Source organism: Hetaerina americana, unplaced genomic scaffold (assembly GCF_022747635.1).
Source record: "Hetaerina americana unplaced genomic scaffold, ioHetAmer1.1.p SCAF_2, whole genome shotgun sequence".
NCBI classification, from domain to species: domain Eukaryota; kingdom Metazoa; phylum Arthropoda; class Insecta; order Odonata; family Calopterygidae; genus Hetaerina; species Hetaerina americana.
Genome location: NW_027286763.1, coordinates 31537831 through 31557322, shown reverse-complemented (window position 1 = coordinate 31557322; position 19492 = coordinate 31537831). Strand labels below are relative to the sequence as shown.

At 37.9% G+C, this 19492-nt stretch overlaps 1 protein-coding gene across 1 annotated transcript in view; it reads right to left on the bottom strand.

Annotated features, from left to right (window-relative positions):
• Nucleotides 1-3464: 3464 nt before the first annotated feature.
• The window catches only part of LOC139687990 (uncharacterized), a 109606-nt gene continuing 93578 nt past the window's right edge, over nucleotides 3465-19492 (bottom strand). Inside the window, exons 8-9 of the mRNA XM_071585380.1 lie at nucleotides 16230-16422; nucleotides 3465-4544 (exon numbers count right to left, since the gene is read on the bottom strand). Of these exons, the coding sequence (XP_071441481.1) occupies nucleotides 4017-4544; nucleotides 16230-16422 (721 nt within the window). The 3' untranslated portion in view covers nucleotides 3465-4016. The remainder of the gene's footprint in view (nucleotides 4545-16229; nucleotides 16423-19492) is intronic.

The window sequence follows — 19492 nt, the reverse complement described above, 5'->3', positions numbered from 1 at the left end:
ATAGTATAGTTAAGAAAAAAGATACTGGAATGTAATACGAGGGATTAGGATTGGAATTTAATACGAGGTTTTAAACACAATGCTTAGAGCTTCGATGAAACAAAATGCAACTAAACCCAGTAGATGATGGATCGAGTTAAAACTGTTTTATATAACTATCCTTTTATGGCAGTTCCTCTCTAGTAAGAAGGAAGGCTAGTGAAATCTTGTAAATATGAGTATTATATTTTAAGTATATTTTTCCAAGTAAATAGAATTTTAATGATAGGCAGTTACCGTGGTGGAGAACTAACATACTGTTAAGTTATTTCTGTGAAAGTGATTCCATTATTTAAGCGCCGAAGGTACACACACACTGCTTTTTAACCGAGATATAATAAGAGTTAACTTGTTCCTAAAGTAGACTGTTTTTCTACCCATCGATCTGGAGGGAAAATGAACGTCTTGACCTCTTTTAAACGTGGTACGAATTTGGGTGGGTAATGCATTCCACCAAGTTGATCAAGTAGTAGTTGAGGTGAAATGATGGCGCTGGATTACATGTTAAGGAAGCACTGAATGTGTTCAGAATATCGATGAGTATCTTGGAGGTTGGGCACTGATTTGTCGAACTGTCTTCATCATTATATAAATATATAAATTACTCAAAACATAATGTAGACTCAAAGGTTAGTCCTTAATAGAAATGCACCAATACATATTTCCCGATTAAATCAGTGGAATTTCCTATAAAACATCATCAATTAGCATTTGCTGCAATCGTCTGTTTGAATATGAATTATTTCATTCACATATATCCGTCAGCATAAAAATCTACCTGAAGTTTTGTTTTTAATAGGTAACGTTATATCTAATGCCTTTGAGGCGACTTGTAAAATTTACATATTCAAGGCTCAGGCTTTACTAGCTCAGCTCAGCTTATGACACCTACCGACTCCCATAAATTTCTAATATCGAGAATATCACTCTGCTCAAATCTTACCTTATTTTCCAACGACAGCCTCCGAATTTATATCGAAGCCGTAGGTCAGTAGTCGGACGTTCGGTCGAATAGGCTACTAAGACGTCCCACTATAAATCGTCAAATATAAAGCCATTGTAAATACGAAGTTTATTATAAATATTTAAAAAAAACCCAAAATATAGGCCTACTTTATGTTAGACACCAGAAATATGGTGTTCTTGTAATGTCAAAATAAAAGATGTACTCCTTATTCAATCATGTTAGGCGTGGTTTTACCAATCTACTGGAACTTTTACCATCAAGCTTTATTTCGATGTATAGTATAAGAGCTTATTAATCTAGAATACATTTTAAATTGAAGGAATTTTCATTAGTTTCTATTCATTTAGTCTCGTCTGTAAATTATGAATAAAAATGTTCTTAATCGCCTCGAAAATAAAGATAATCAATACAGAATCCACGAATAGTAGTCCTTTCAGCTACTCGAAATGAAGTAATTTTGGAATTAAACTTTTTCCAACGGCCGATCGCAACGTTATGCCTTAAAAAATCCTTTTCAATCGCTAGGCTTCAATGCTAATTCGCCCACTCGCGCCGTTGGGTTGGCTTTTAAACAACGAACGTAAAACTACTGCTCTGGGAAAACCATACTAATAGCTACTATATGTGTGCAGTGTTTTAATGTTAATGCAAAATATATTTTATTGGAATTCCTTTGCCTGTAAGATAAAATTTTTAATTTCATTTAAAATTCAATACGCTTGCGTCAAATAAAAATGTTTAGTTTCTTGTTTAAGGAACGTTTATTTCTTGTTTCATATCAGTATTTCTTGCGTTCAACCAATAAATATTTAGCTGCGCTCTTAAGAGTTAAGCTTCCCATATTCTTAAAAGATTCAGATCGGCAATAATACATTTTAATGGTTTCTGTGTCTAATTAAAGGCATGGAGAGCAACTCGCTCAGTTGCTGATAGGCATTTACGAGGTCATCTCCTTGAATTCCACCCGGTCTGCATTGATTCAAATAAGTTGAAGCAGAGCAGACGTAGAAAACGCAAGAATTTTCAGTTAATAAATTTCCTTTATTTTATATTAAAAAATATAGATACCAATACGGAGGTCGATTTTAAAAGGACATTTTTTTTCTCTGCTTGTGTGTACATATTTATATAAATACATATACATGCGTACAAGTTATCATTGAAAATCCCAGATGAGGCCATTTAGATAAATTTGTTAAATTTTATTCATGCTAGAATATCTCACTAATCCATTTTCATGCGGAAAATGTGGCATAGTTTCCTTCAAAGCTGTGGTTATTTCATCACGAATAAAGGTGTGGATTAAGTTACATATTCTTTCTATGTGATGTGTGTTTTTATAGCAGAAATTAATATGGAATATTTGGTTTGATTCAAGGCTTATATCCCGTCCCTGCTTATGTATATTCATGCATATGCTTTAACTTATTCCAGTTCGCTTTTTGAGCAACACAAAAGTCTTGATCAATCGTCATTAAGTTTTGGAGTAATTTATAATGTTTTTTTAGAAACCTTACAGAAAGTTTTAATCGTATTTTAAGATATCAACCTTAGTCGTGGAGTCCTTAAATACCCATTCAATTATTTAAAGGAAAACATTTAAATAAATAATTTAAAAACTATGGCGCAGTCATTGATGCTTTCTATTGCTTGATCTAAGCAAGAGATTTAATGGAAGTTTCGGACCATATGAAGTTTTTGCAAAAGTCCAAAGAACATAGAAATTTTCCCCATTTTTGAGAAGGTTAACTGCTTTAGTTAAGAAATTATTCATTCGCTCCAAGTTATATTATGTGGATGTACATACATAATTGACTTTTCACGGTAACATATATGTTTGTTTTATACTAATACAATTTCCCTTGGTGTAATGCATAATTTTTATATTATTACATACTCGGTCAGTTTTATTCACACATTCTTTAAAATATTCTCAGTCATTACAAAATTACAATGATCTCTGTTAACTTAGACACTGCCTTTTTCTACTTCCTGTCTTTCGTAAAATTGTATGTACAATGTTATGCATGCATAAATATTATATGGGCTACAAATACACATCTAAATCGTCCATGAATGGGTACTTATTGAACTTACTTATTGATGGGTACAATGGAACTTATTGAATCAAGCTGAGTAAATGGTTTAGAAGATTTATGAAACACATGACTCATTGATCACATAGGAGGTAGTTAACAAGATAAGACGAGGCGTCCCCTCGCTGCCATTCAGAGTGCCGTAAAAATATTTTTGACCGTGCGTTGGGAGTTCGTATAACAGGCATTGCCCCACCCAGGTCATTTTATCATAATTCTATTCGTAAGAATTTATTGAATGTCTGTTACGTTTTAATGTCCCCCATTACATTTATCAGACAGGGAAGGCTCTAAAAACTGCCGAAGGGGAGATACGATAGATTTCATTCAGTAATGTCAACTATTATAATGTTGTTCCCAAATTTTGATCAAAACGATTTTCATAGTTTATTTATTATTCACAAAAAATATTTTTTTTCTACAGCAGAATAGAACGTCGAGTAACAGCACGGTGGTTCGCCCACACAGCCTATTTGTTGGCTCCACAACCTCTCACTTTTTCATTTTTCTCATCCTACGCCTTTTCTGATTTTCTTTCTTTGGTGCCTGATACCAAAATTCGTGAGACGTGCTATTCTTCTCCTACTACCCTCCATGGACATGTGAATTAAAGAAACGTTTTTTGAATACTTTGAGGGCACGATGGCTTAACAATCTTTCATTAATACGTTCTTCACTGTAAAGGTCACCAATATGCCCGTTTGAGAGCGGACATCCCCACATACATGATCTCCTCAGCGTTTTCATTCCTGGCTAAGACTGTCTCGGTCGGGGAAGACACGAATGGCGAAGGTTTTCGTCGTTTGGCATCACTCGAAAAGGGCAGCCCTGCCCCTTCACTTCCCCTTCCCTTACCCCGCCATTCCCCTGCCTTCTTCCGCGGATGCGCCTTCGAAATCGCATCTCGGGTCGTCTTAGCTCTGGATGGACTCCACAGATCCTCCGGAGCCCCTCCTCTGTGGCCGCCTGCCCGTGCCGGGCCTGCTTCTCGATCGGTTGCCCTCGTTACCCTCCGACCTCACGCGGAAGCTTGCGTAGACGGCGTAAATGAAGCAGGCGAAGACGAGCAGTATGGCGATCCCAGCCGCTGTCAGGATCCCGATCACCTCCCACATGTTGTCCCCGTTGAGGGCCTCCAGGAGGTCGAACGTGAACCCACCGTCATCGTCGTCGTCATCGTCCACCTTGACGCCACCTTCTCCTCCTTTGGGGGGAGCGGGGGGCGGAGTCGGGGGACGCAGCTTGGGCGGCGTCGCGGGTAACTCGTCCTCCGGGTCCTCCTCGCTCGCGCTCTCCTCGTCCGCCACTTCCTCCGGCTCCGCGGCATCCGTTGGCGGGAGGTCAGGCGTGACGGCGCACTTGACCCCTTCGGCGTTGTGGGAGACGGGGAAGTGGAAGGCTACGGCGAGATTTAGTTCTCCTCCCCCAGTCATGTTCCCCACCTGGAGAGAAGTCAATGGGTAGTAAATGCGCATTCGATGCCAGAATTGTCTTCGATTCCATACATAAAGATACATATCTCAAATTACTGCCTAAATTACGAGGGTAGTTTGAGAGTTCTAGGAATCGCTACCAGATGTCAGCGTTAGCACAACGAGTTTCCCGCGTGGTAAAGATAATCCTATATGACTAAACACGTAACGCGTCAGTGCTCTGGGAAGAGATCTGTGGTATGGCCTTTCTGTTGTAGTTCCCGTGTAATGATTTGTGAAGGTGGAAAAAATTGAGATTCGAGCCGTGATATTAATACTTCGTAAAGGAAGGTATGAAATTAAAGGATATTCATGCCGACTTTCAGAACTCTCTGGAGGACTCTGCTTCTTCATATTCAACTGTTGCCAAGTGGACATACTAGTTCAAGTTTGGTCGGTACAGCTTAGATGATGATTTCCGTAGCGGTCAGCCAAAATGTACCACTACCTCAGAAATTATTCCTAATATACATACTTAGAATGGTCATGGAGGATCGCTGACTGAAAGTGCGAAAAACCGCTGAAGTTGTAGGGATGTCATCTGAACGGGCATATCAAATTTTAACAGTGGAACAGTATGGGAAAATCATCTTGTAGATGGGTGCCGTGACTCTTGACGCAGGATCATAAACGCATCAGAATTGAAATTTCCGAACAATGTTTGACTCGTTTTAAGAGCAACCTACAAGATTTCCTTGTTGGTTGGTGAAGGCAATGGGAGTTACAAGATGGAAGGAAAAGCAAGAACAAGAACTGAATGGAGGCATATCATAGAGGAAGCCGAGGCCCACACCAGGCCGTATAGCTGCAGATGATGGTGATGAACAAGATTCCCTGCGCCGGTTTGTCACCACAGATGAAACTTGGGTCCACTACAATACCCCAGAGACAAAAGAGCTGTCCAAGTAGTGGAAAAATGCTGATTCACTGCCTCCAAGAAAGCGATACGGTCGGCTGGAAGGGTGATGGTTTCAGTTTTCTAGGATGCAAAAGGGATTCTGCTGATAGATCATCTTCCCAATAATCAAGCAATTACTGGAAAATACTACGCCAACCTCTTCAACCGACTGCAGCAAAAGATACACAAAAAAGGCTAGATTTGGCGAGGAATAAAGTCAACTTTCATCGAGACAATCCCCGCCCATACATAAGTGTCGTTGCCATTGCAAAAATACGTGAACAAAGGTACAAATTGTTGATACACCCGCTTTATTCGCCTGATTTGGCTCCATCAGATTTTCATCTCTTCCCCAACCTCAAAATTATCATCGGTGGACGGAGATTCTCTTCAAGCAAAGAACCAACAACCGAAGCAAACGTTAATAAATACATTCAGACCATCAAGTAGCATGCGGAATTTGTAGAATTTTCGACCTTTGACAATTTCGAATGAATAAAAATTTTCATTTCTTTGGATAACTTGCACTGATTAAAACGACAGTAGAATAATGTATCAACTACACCAAAAAACTTCTCTGCAATTTGATAAAATGGCGGAAAAATAACTGAAGAAAAAATCAAAAAATAACTTAGACAAGGATGGACAACTTCTATCCAACACCAGTCAAATATTCTTGGAAAATGCAATAAAATTTATAAAAGAATCAAGGTGAATGGAATAGAAATTAACAAGGTCTCTTTAGTGTGGGACGCGCAGTCACGCCAGAAAATGCAGAAAGGCTGCAGCTGTTACTGGACACGATGGGCCTAATGCTCCAGAGCTATGATACAATAGTAAATATAAAGAGAAATAAAATCATAGTATGGGAAGAGAAACAATGTAGGCAGATGTTTGTCATGAGTAGAAAAATTGATAGAAATGGAATATTTCATCTACCTATGTTATAGCATAGAATTGAATGAAAAGACTCAATGGATATCCCTTGGAGCTCTGAAATAGCAGGTGAATAGAAAACTTATATCCCCTAATAAGGTAGGTTTACTAGTGGCATAATATCATGTAACGCATTCATTCCTAGACTGTGGAAATGTGAAGCATAGAATGTTGCAAAAGGGGGCCAAAAAAAGGGGATCGCCGAAACTTAATGCCGGAGGTAAATACTAATTGACAGATAAAATGAGGTGTATAAAACAATATCGGTCATAATAAGGAAAATAAATAGATAAGTTGGAGACAGCTTGAGGCATAATAGATTTTTTGCATCAAAATAGAGCAGGTCGAGAATCAAGTAAGTATGCCAAATAAATAGGGATATTAGGACTTTAGGGAAGACCTATCGAAGCGAAAGGGAATCAAAATTAGAAAATGTTCACTTATTATCGGACACAATGGGCGTAATGCTTGAGAGTTATGGTACGACAGTAAATATAAAGAAAACTTAGGAAGAGAGGACTGCAGTCAACCAATTTTTAGATTTAAACAACGATGGTGAAAAATTAGGCGATATCAACAGGGTAGTGAAATCCAAAAAAAAGCGGGAAAGATGGATGAAGAACATTTTAATAGGCGGTGGAATGTTGGAAGAATGCGGTGAAGGGGAGAAGGTCAGGCAAGTGCGGAATGGAGAGGACCTTAGGCAAATTTAATGGGCGGTAGAATGAGTGCGACATTGAGGTAAGTTAATTGTAATATTGGATCCCAAGCTGTACCTTGTTAGACGAGGCTAAGAAATGTAGGGATATTCATTCAGTGTGAATTCAAAACCTGACATGAATCACAAATTATTAGGCTATTTTAGTTTTCTATGTAAATGGAATACGAAAGCAGATTTAAAATTGAACTGAGATTTTATAGAATTATATTTTTAGCCATTGGAATTAAATCACTAGAATTTCAAATATCCATAATATAGTTTAATTGTTTACCTATATCCCATTCTTAGGCATAATACTGTATGAATAATACTATAATACCTCTATGAAGAGTAGTTCATGTGTAGTTATGTGGTCCATACATTTCGGATTGAGGTACACAGAAGATGGCATAGTGCTATCTCAAACTCGTCTCAATGATACTATATACCTTTCTATGCATGGATAAATATTAAGGATTTTACAAAGGCTCATTTATCGAAGAGAATTACATCTTACTGCATTATGGTTTTTCGCAATTTGCATAGGTTCCAAACAAATGTGATTTCATTTTTTAGCAAAACGTTTTCAGAGTTTATATCTTTATTAATACTACCTTGATCAAAAAGTTCCCGGAATAACCACCGTGTGGCGCTCCCATCGTTCCGATTTGAGTTCTGTTTTTTTTGTTAAATTGGTACATCTGTTGTTGATATTCCCTTTAAATCTTAGTGTCATAACTTGACATTTGCAAAAGTTACGTAGCCAAGAGTACATCTATCTCTGTGTGTGTTGGCGATTTTTTACAATTGCAGAAATGGATTTAAATTTGCAACAACGAACTTGTATTAAATTTTGCGTAAAAAACGGATTTAGTGGCGCACGGACGTTGGAAATGTTGGAAAAGTGTTTCGGCAACGATTCTCTAAAAAAAACGGTCGTTTACCAGTGGCACGAGCGGTTCAGAAGTGGTCGTGAGTCAATCGAAGATGATGAACGCAGCGGCAGACCATCGACATCGAAAGTCGGTGAAAAAATTGATAAAGTAAAAGAAATGTTGGTCAATAACCGCAAATTAACCATCAGAGAAATAGCGGAGGACTTGAACATTGCCTATGGATCCGCCCAAGACATTGTGGTTAATGATTTGGGTTTCCGTCGTGTAGCAGCAAAGTTGGTGCCAAAAGACCTCAATTTCATGCAAAAAAGAGACCGTGTTGACGTCGCAAAAGACATGATTTGCGAGGCTGAATCCGATCCCACATTCATCAAAAGGATCATTACTGGAGACGAGACGTGGGTTTATGAGTACGACACGCAATCCAGACATCAGGCAAGTGAATGGCGTTCACCAAATGAGCCGAGACCAAAAAAACCACGTCGTTTTCAGTCAAAAAAGAAGGCAATGCTGACGGTTTTCATGGATTACAACGGTGTAGTGCATCATGAATTTTTGCCACAAGGCCAGACAGTAAACAAAGAGTATTATTTGGGCGTTATGAGACGTTTGCGTGAAGCAATTCGCCGAAAGAGACCAGAAATGTGGGCAGAAAACTCGTGGATTTTGCACCATGATAACGCACCGTCGCACAGTGCTCTCATTATTCGTAATTTTTTGACGAAAAATGCAACAAATACCATCCAACAGCCACCGAATTCACCTGATTTGGCTCCCTGTGACTTCTTTCTGTTCAATCGAGTTAAAAAACCATTACGGGGAACGCGTTTTAGCAGCCGAGAGGAAGTAATGGAAAAATCGCAGGAAGCACTGATGGACATACCGAAAACCGAATATAAAAAATGTTTCGAGGATTGGATCAAGCGCTGGCATAAGTGTGTTGCAGTCGATGGGGATTACTTTGAAGGGGACAATATAGATTTAGATGAATAAACTTGTATTTTTAATTTTCTGAATAAATTCCGGGAAATTTTTGATCAAGGTAGTATTTTATTTAATTGTATAATCTTTTGTTTGAGAAAGGGCGCAATGAAAATGTGTCTTAAGTGTATTTGCACGGAACTGAAACTTGAATAGTGGAAGCTATAGAAATAAGGAGACTGGAGGTGTTTCAAATTCGGTGTCTGGGACGAATGCTGTAAGTGAGCTGGATGGATCGTGTGACAAATTAAGACATTTTTAATTGCATAGGCGATAAAAAATCCTCTAGAATACACAGGTAAAATAATAGAGTTAAGTTTATTGAACACGCATTACTACAGGAGGATCTGCTAATGAGAACCATTGAAGGAAGAAAAGAAAGAATAACTATATAGGAATCATAGAGGCATTAAAGAGGAAGGAAAAGAGAAAGGAAGAGCACCATTCCCTTTCACTCTCTCGCCATTTTTGGTTTTCAAGCCCAGAAAACTCGCGCATTATTTCTGAAAATTTCAATCTTTTTAAATTAATATTTGTTTCTGTTTTTAGGTCAAGGATATTGAAATTTTAACTGAAAATGAAAAACATAATTTAGTGTCTATTTCATTTTTTTTTGGATACGTCAAAATAAAAAGTAATTTTATGGAAAATATTTAGTTCAAATATTTTTTTAATGAAACATCAAATTTTTTTTACAAATGATGTAACTAATTGAAGCCCTCTCTTTACACAAATGCTCAATGATACTGATACAAATGCTATTGACTGAGGTTTCCCTGGTCCTTTTTAATTTTCCTTAAATGAAATATAACTATGGAAAACCATTTTAGATATTATATTGAGAGCAACTTTCTTCCAATATTTTACGCTCTTTATTTCATCCGTATAAATTGCTTAGTATCATCTTAGAAGTTTCAATCCCCTCAATAAATTTATTACAATGGCAAATTATTTTTGGTTTATGCATAATTTAATCGTTAATAGAAGAACAGGCCTTTTTTGAGGTCAGTTTTCCCGGAAACCCCAGGCAAGAACAGGTCACGCCCGACAGTATAACTTCTGCCCTGCTAAAAATGTCTTTTTGAAATTTTCTGGAAGGAGTTTCCCATTTTTTCTCACTGTACCAGTCATAGGTTCCAAAAGAGTAAAGTTTTTGAACAAGTGGAATACACATAAAAAAATTGTTGACAAATCTATGATTACCCTTCTGAAAATAATTCCCTCTTTGCAAAAATTTCATTCCCGCAGAATATTCCAATCCATGATCTTGTATTTCAGTGTTGTCTTGTTTTGCACTTGGCCCCTTTGTAGAAGAAACGCAAGGCAATAATTTGACACAGAATCGCATAGCTTCCAAAATTTAACCCCATACCAATGATGTTTCCTGTTAGGTAAACATTGCAGTTAGGTTTTCATATTTTTTGTTTTGGTTGTTCTATTGACCTGTTTTTTCTCGGAAAAAGAACGGAATTTTTAGCTAGCGTTTTGCCTCACATAAAGTATCAGACTACGAATGATAACATTTTGGTAGAAGTGCACGACAGGCAGTTCATACGAAACGACGGAAGAAGAATGAAAGAAATTGCGTAATCCATATAGCGAAGCCTATAGACGTGAAGACAAAAAAAAATTAAAAAACGATTCATGGCAATTAGCTGCGTCCGACAAATGTCAAATGATACTCACTATTACTTTTGCAAATGTACAATATATTCTTTATAAAGTGCACTCGTATTTTGAAGAAATAAATAAAGAAACATATCATAATCAGTTTAACTGAGATAAATACTTTATTTGCATTTTAAACACTTTTTAATTAGTTTAAAACTAGAGCCAATGTATCGGAAGCTTGAGCTTTGTAAGACAAATATGGGAGACCGATATACGAGTATCGGTACCTTGAGCGTCAACGGGAGAGGGAATGGTAAATAAATCGAAAAATGGAGAGAGCAGTGGCTGAGAAAGCAATCTCAAAATATTCTAAAATGAATTTCCTATACATTGTGTTAAGCGTAAATATAAAATTTGTGTTAAATTTTCTGACACCAGTTTCAACTGATATTTTTAGCATATTTTTGCATTTATATATTGTATTTTTCGGTCAAATGTCAAAGATTAAGCAGTCTAATGCATACATCATAGCGGGATCGTATTTATTTCCTGGGTAGCAGTTATTATTAGGTAATCTACCGGTTAAGGTAGGTTTTGGATGGGCACAACTACCAAACAAATCTTTTGTAACTCATAGAAAAACACAACCCAGCATCTTACTCTACACCAATTTCCTCTTCATCTCTGTGTACTACCTTCCTCCCCTCATCCAGTTCAACATCCCTATCCTATTTCTGCCCTTTCCTCGTTTGCCTAACATTCTCCCCTCTATCACAGTCTTCAACTTCCCACTGTCGATCAATATGCCCTTCATCCATTTTTCCTGACACCTTATGATTTCTCCCAACAATCCCCTCTCCTCGCCCACCATACCTAGTACTTCCTCATTTGTTTTCCTTTCGGCCTATTTCACCTTCTTAATGGTTCTCCAAACCCACATTTTTAAAGCCTCCAATCAACGTCCTCCTGCTTCAATGACCATATTTCCGCGCCGTACGCTTAAACTACGCTCTATATCCAAGTTTTGACTAGCCTTTTCTTAACATCCTTCTCAAAGTCCCCGTCATCAACTCCTTCCTCATTGTGGATGCCTTTTTTCCTAGCACAATTCTTCTCCTAATGTCCCTGCTGCTTTGACCGTGTCGGTTCGAAACACTTCCTAAATAAGTTAACTGTTCTATCTGCTCACATATTTGCCCTCCTTTTTCAATGTTTAACATAGCCTTTTTCTTTCTAGAGAATCGCATAGCCTTTGTTTAATTAATATTGATTCTCATCCCATATCTGTCGCACTGAATTTCCAATTCACTCAGCAATATTTGCAACCCATTGGCTGACTGACAAACTAGCGCTTGGTGATAAGCAGACCAAACTGATTTTACGAATTCCCCGCCGACTTTCATTCCTATGTCCAGTTCTTTCCATGCATCTTAAATCATTTCCTCCACATAGACGTTTAACAGCACTGGTGATAACGGACAATCTTGCCTTACACCTCGTCCTAACACTGCCCATCCGGACTCTCCGCTCCCCACTCGCACCTGAGCAGTCTGAGACATGTACAGGTTGCGGATTAGATTCCTGTCCCACCAATCTATTCCTATTTTCTGTAATAGATATGCATTCATTAGTTTCCCCAATTCACTTTCTCAAACGCCTTCTCTAAATCTACGAAAAAGACATTTACTGCATGTTTGTATGCTACATTCCTCTCTATTGCTGATCTCATTACTGCAATGGCATCCCGCGTTCCTTTCCACTTCCTGAACCCTCACTTGTCATCCACTAAGAAAGCATTTACCCTGCTCTCCATCCTTTTGTTGATGATCCTGAGAACACTTTAGCTGGATGGGAAATTAAACTTATTGTTCTGTAATCCTTACATCATTTAGCTTATACCTTTTTCTGAATAGGAACTAACACTGATCTCACAAAGTCTTTCGGCCGTATTCCTTCCTCATAGCTACTACGGATCAGTCCTCTTCCTCCCAGATTGTCCTAAACCTTTTAGTAGTTTCGCAGGAATATTGTCTACCTCCACGGCCTTACTTGATTTCATCTCCCTTGATGCCCTTTCTATCTTATCGTTGAATATGCCTGGATCTAAGCTCTCTTGATATACATCAAATTCTATTTCAATGTCTAAGCTTTTTGGCCTAAGTTCTTTTCCTTACACTATATATTCCTTCCAGTCCAAGTGTATAATATACGCTTATCGTCTTCAAAAATACTCATAGATGTAGTATTGTGGAGATCTATGACAAAAATTATTGAAATTGGCATGCCTAATTACTTAGGATTTAATCATCATTACTTCCTCGTTGTTTTTGTGACAACTTCCAATGTTTGTGGTAGATGTCCCGGCTAGCATCATTTGAGAACTGTTAGATAAACAAGACCGTGGGAAATGAGACAAGTTCTTGGGCCTTGAATCAGGAAGGTCATGGACTTTGTTCTGCCTTGTGGCCTCGGATGGGTTGGAGGGGAGGCAGTAGAGGTGGTTTATTATAGATATCTCATCGGTTTTGGCATCTGATAATAGAATGAGCACATTTTTTATCGAGGTGAAGAGTGCAATACGCCCATCCCGAGAGATTATTAATGAAAGATTTCCTTGTAGAATGAGCTTTCACTATCGATACTAGACGCTCCCCGTTAAATAAAAAAAATATCAATTCCGAACAGGAATGCCCAAGGGCATGCGATGGTGATTCGTTCGAGTAAGGAATTAGCCAGAGGGCAGGAAAAAATTGAGGTTCGTTTATCCCTTCTCTTTTGCCTATGGCCTTTTTCGTTCTTCCCGGAAGGAAAGGAATAGTCCATTTCCGATGAGGAGGTGGGCTTCCTATGGCCATCGTAGTCACGCCCTATCGTGACGGAGATAATCACGGGAGGAAACAACTGGGGACCTCGTGCGATTTCGGCATTGGCACCCTAGAAAGGACGCCAATGTCAACGGGAACTTATTAAGTTGGCGGCGTAATCGCTCCAGAAAGCCCATGTTAGATTAGAAAGTTGTCCTAAATTTAATATTGCCATTTAAGATAAGAAATAAGAACTATTATGCTTAAAAACCTCTTCAGAGACTCGCTACACTAAAAAGTTCGCATTCAATGACGAATGGGAAACTGGATCTGAATTTCATTAGATTTTTTAAAGTAGAAAAATACATAAAAATATGTTGCTTATGTTCATTAATTTGTATTTCAGACAAATGATTGAAAATATGCGAATGGGGTATACAAAATGCAGTAATATTTTAGATTTGTTAAAGACTGTGTTTACCGCTCTCTTGTAAACGTTGGCCTTTTGATCTGTTTTCTTCACGTTCAAAATTATTTTGAAAATAAAGAATAACATAAAGAGATCTGTCATTCTGAAACAAGGCCATATGGACTTATGGTAAAGACATTAAAAATATCTTGAATGATTTGCACTTTTTTTAAACCCATGAAAATTATTTCTTTACTTGAAAGATGCAGTTGAAGTAATTTATTTGTTGCATTCCACGTTTTAGTGGCAATTCTGTCGCAAGGCGCCGATAAATATTTTGTGATATGCTATTCTTATTTTTCAAGCCGAGACGCAATAAGTTTTTTTTTCTTTTTTACCCGTTTTATTATTTTATACTGCTCCACTTCGGGCGTTTGTCATACTGAAAACAAGTGAAATAGTTCATTATTTTATCTAAGTGGATTCTTGCGTATTTTTCCTTAATAATTAATTCGTATAATATGATGTTGATAAGGATAGCTTAGTACCATTTCTCTAACTTTTCTCTCTGGAAGAAAAAAGGCGTTTTCTCCTGTAGAACTCCCCTGATGTGTGCCTCAACATTAGAAGGAATGTGGTCGATGTCCATTTAAAATACCTTATCTGAAAACTGACTGATATCAAATTAAGATAGTCAAATGGTTTGTTTTAAGAGTATGTGGAAAATGGTATCCATTTACTAAAAGTTGGAGTGAGGCTTACGTGCACGAAAAATAGCTTTTATAATGCACGATGAAGAATCAGAAAACTTTGCGTTTCTACAGGATGGAATTTTTACTGTCTACAATTTTCGCTGCCCTGTAGCATAATCTGGACCTAGGGCTAAAGTGTAGTGAAACTAGTTGACAGTATACATTCTATTCTGTGGAAACGCAAAGTTATTCTGAATCTTCCTCGTGCATTACAATGGACTTCTGCAGAGTATCGGCCTCAACTATCTCTCAAAATAATGTTTATAGGGACAGTACTCTCTTCCTCAACATTAGCTGCAATTTTGCTCTTGCAACAATTTGGAATTCTGGTCACCCACCGCCTGCCAGGTACTTCATGTTATCATTAATATTTTCGTGAAATTGAAACAAAATAATAAAATAAAAATCCTTTGTAAACAAAGTTACTGGTTGAATTTACCAAAATACTTTAACCTTATGACGGGCAAGTTCTCTGCGATCTAAACACTATTCTGCTGAAGTATGTGCTACTGCACGTCATCTCAACACTCCTAAAATGCGGAAATAAAACTCCACCGGTCCAGCACCATGGAAGGCAAAACTTCAGAAAAATCGGCAAATCACTGTTGAAATACGCACATTCATCTCGAGAAAAAACTCTCACGAGAAAAGGATGGACTCTGGACTAACGTGGCCTTCTATCTCCCGGTCTTTTTCTTCGTGAGTCACCGGCTTATACTGCGTTAATCGGTGTCTCCAGGGCACTCATCTATCTTCTTTCTCGGGTGAAACGGGTTAAAGACTTGGGTTGGAAGCCTAAGCTCTTTTAGGAGATTCTTGAGTATTCTTTTCGGGAGATACGAATAACTGTCTCGGGATTGACTGTGAGATATAAAAGGCATAAAAAATAATTGAATGGAAGACGGCCGAAGAAATAGATAATATCCTCATCGAACTACTCAAGAATTTAGGAAAATGGGAAAGTAAAACTTTTTATGTGCTCATTTATCAGGGAGGAGTTTGCTCGGCAAACTTCGTCAGATCAGTATTGATACCATCACAAAAAAGAGAAAGGCAGCAGTATGTAAAGAAAATGGAAATGGAATAAGAATTAATCATAATAAAAAGAAGATAATGCGATTCTCAAGAAATAGGAAGGCTTAGGTAAAAGTTAAAGTTAGGGGACATAAACGAGAACAGATAGTGTATGTCACCTTTAAAGGAAGTGTTTTAGAAGGTGGGCATAGTAGTTGGTACATTAAAAAAGAATTTCTCTCGGTAAAGAATCCTTTATTAAGAGGTGAGAATTGAAGAATGATTTTTGTCGCGCCGCATTTTGAAATGGGCCTTGCGGCCCTTACATCCTCCTATCATATTCGAGGATATTTTGTGTCTCTCTCAGGAGTGTGTAGTGCCATTATCCATCAAAAACTTACCCCCAATTCTGGAGAATTCTTCTAAAGATTAAATTTTATTATTAAAAAATGGTGTTACATGACATTAATTTGCCCATTTATTAATTTCATAATGTATTCATTTATCATGAAGATATCATTGTTCTACCCCACCAGTCAAATTTTCTTTTATAAAATATGGAATAAACTCTTGAATAAAAATTATTATTAAGTTCATAAAAAAGAAAAAAGCTGATTTTCATCAGAAGACTACTTTTTGACGCAATACGATTACCTTCCTTAATCGTACGCCAGGTGCTGTTCCGACTAGGAACGCGGGGCTGGAGTCTGAAGGCGTTTTTGAGTAGATCTGCGCCGAAGATTCGCTCCGCATCTGGAAGTGGACCTTGCGGCCTTTGCCTCCTATCGTGGCCGTCGCTAGCAAAGCTCGCCACTCATCGGCCGACATGGATACCAGCTCTGGACACCTATGGTAATGTTCAGGGATTTAATATTCTGGTACAAACGTAATATATCCTTCAGGATAATTAATTATCACAACTAATATACTGGAGTAAAATTACTTTAAGTATATATGTTAATTTTTATACTATTGATGGAAAAATAGTTTTGCAAATATTTTGATTCTTCCCCTCTACACTTTTACATTCACTTTTAACGAACTAAATCGTCAATTTGGCATTTAAAAGTTATATTTTGGACAATATGTGCTATCTTCTTGCATTAATCACTTTTGATTCGTATTTTTCTTTATCTTTCTTCAATAGCACATATATCTGACAGCGTCTAGGTAGCGTTGACATTTTGTAAAGTGTGAATAAATAATATTATTCCGTAATAAATTAGATCCGTATGTCAGAGATGTTAGACCCATGTTAGTATGTTAGACCCATGAGTCAGTCAATTTTACATTGACGTAGTTAATATCTGGGTTTATCACATTGCACATACTCTATGGACAATTACTGCTTGAGCATTTGGGACTACACGAAGCAATTAATCAATGGCAAAACAACAAATGGTTTTGTTGCAAATTTTCTGAGCAGTCCTGCTTGCTCCTCATTCCAGATAACCTTAATTTTTAAACGTGAAGTGGTGGTAACTTTATGAAATAACCTGTGTACCTTAATATTTGTGAGTACTTTATTATTACTTTAGAATGAGCGGTCGTTGTTTAAATATTTCAATGCGTCAGTTCATGTCAATAATATGGCCCAAATATTATCTCAGTCTGTTTAAAATCAGATAGCAGTTGTTTTGGCATTAAAGTGACGAAATATGCATTCTTTTTTTCCATCAAGTCTCTTTCGTTTACAGTCAAGTGGTCACAGCATCCAGAAAAATAATTAAATGGGCTAAACATACTGCGCGTCATAGATAAAATGTTTTGCATTATTTTAGGATTATTTGCTTAATGCCTGGAGACGAAGCGAAATTGGGCAGATGGTAGCTATGATATATTTCCACCTCTGTGACTTAGTCGCCGGAGTACGTATGATGCTGGAGTAAATAATTGAAGTGAGTGCGGATACAATCTAAAGGCATGCAAAAATTAGGGTCGGCCTCGCTATTAGCTTACGGGTGCCACAAAACTTGGCGACTCACGTGGGGACTCGTCTTTCGCTTCTACAATATGATATTAAACCCCCTTTTTTTGTAAGATAGAGATTTCTGCTCATTAAACATTCAATGGTTGATTCATTATCATTTCTCTATGTCATGTTAACTAGCAACTCTGTTGAGCGAAGAGGAACATTGAGAATGACCGATGTACCTGTATTATGCGGGAACCCACTTGACGGAAGCTAAGAGTAGGCGGGGCATTAATATTTATTTATTCTCGAAGGTCACCATCGCCGAATGCCTCTGATAAGAGTGACCCCTTGGCATTGAAAGGACCAAGGATGATTTTTCTCTTTTCCATCTTTTAAGTTTTAAAAATCAGGCTACTTTTCCTCAATGTTAAAACTATTCGCATATTGAATTATTTTAAATCATCAGAAGCTTTGTAGTATCGTATGAGGCAGTTTAAACTGAAAACGTGACTGATATTCATTGCGGTGAAATCAGTAGTCAGGGGGTGTGCCAACATACGATCATGATAAATGTTTACTTCTCTCTGCGCGTTAAACGCCATGGTAATGGGTATCCATTACGTGTTCATTGCACCTCTTTGCTCTTGATAATTGCTTTCAAATGAAGTAATTGCTACTATTCGAAATTTGCTCAATGCGGAACGTGATTATACCATTCAGAGAACATGCCTTCTCCGATCTCACCCAGTCTTCCGAGGGGGTGAGAACCTCGAACTAGAGTGACCTCAGAGCTAATTTCTTCCGTCTCGATGAAACGGCATGGCTTAGAAAATTATTTCCGCTTTCAGTGGAGTCGGAACCTTGCTCTACAATCACTTATTTTTTTGATCAGTCGTCGCCTTTCGAATTGCTCATGCGTGACGAATTTTGATGAGGGCAGTGGCAAGTTGAATGCTGCGGGAAAAGTGACGCTTCATCTCCATGGACTTTCTCCAGTCAAAAGTATTAATATACGGTGGAACGTCATAATACGAGCGTAATCCGTTCCGCGACCTTTCTCGTAAAGGGAACCATTGTTTAGTGAAAGAGCTTTTTGCATATAAGTTAATGTAAAATACGCTTGCGTTCCATGCCAAAAAATAAATTATGCACAAGGTTTTTTTTAAAGAAAATTATGTATGCATTGTTTAGGATCGTGGATCACGTTTATCTTTTCTTCTATCGCGGAATGAAGCAATTGGGAATGCGAAATCGATTCGTAAAATCAAAAAAAGAATGGAAATGAATTCTTAATTATTTATTATATTTTCCTGATTTCTTTTTACTAGAAAGCTATCTAGAGATATTTGTTTTTGCCGACGCTTCAAAGTTTGATACAAATGCGACTCAGAATGATCGTTTAGTAAATTTATGACGCGCATCGCCATTGGCTCATTAGAGCGATGCCTCGCACGCATGGTGCGGACGATGCAAAAGTTTCCTGTGACCTCCGCATCTCATTTAGCATCCTGTTTTAAACCTAACCCTTCTTAAAGGCTCGTGGAGTTTCTAAACAAACAGGGGTTTGATTTTCAAATCGCCCCTCACTTTTTGACAAACTAGCTGCATGAGACGACCTTTCATTGCCTTGTGGTCTGGCAATGCATTCTCTACTCCTGGTATTTGCAAAAATATAGCTTCGCCTCGGTATCTTTTCTCAAAGAGAACCGTCTCGTCACAATTAAAAAAATATTCTGGCCGATAAACCTCAGAATCAACGAGCTATTTGAAGTCACCGATGAAGTTGACTCAGCCAAGAAGCCATTGACCAAGAGATTGCTGCTTCACCATGCCTCCCAACGCCGTGTATGACGGTTCTTTTCGTTAACTTCTCGAACCACGCATGGCTCTCCCAAAAGACTTGTTCGGCCGTTGATGGTCCTGACATCTAATAAACAAGGTCGGCTAAAATCACCCTCCCCTTTTCACAAATTGCATTATTGTGGATGGTGTCGCATTGTAA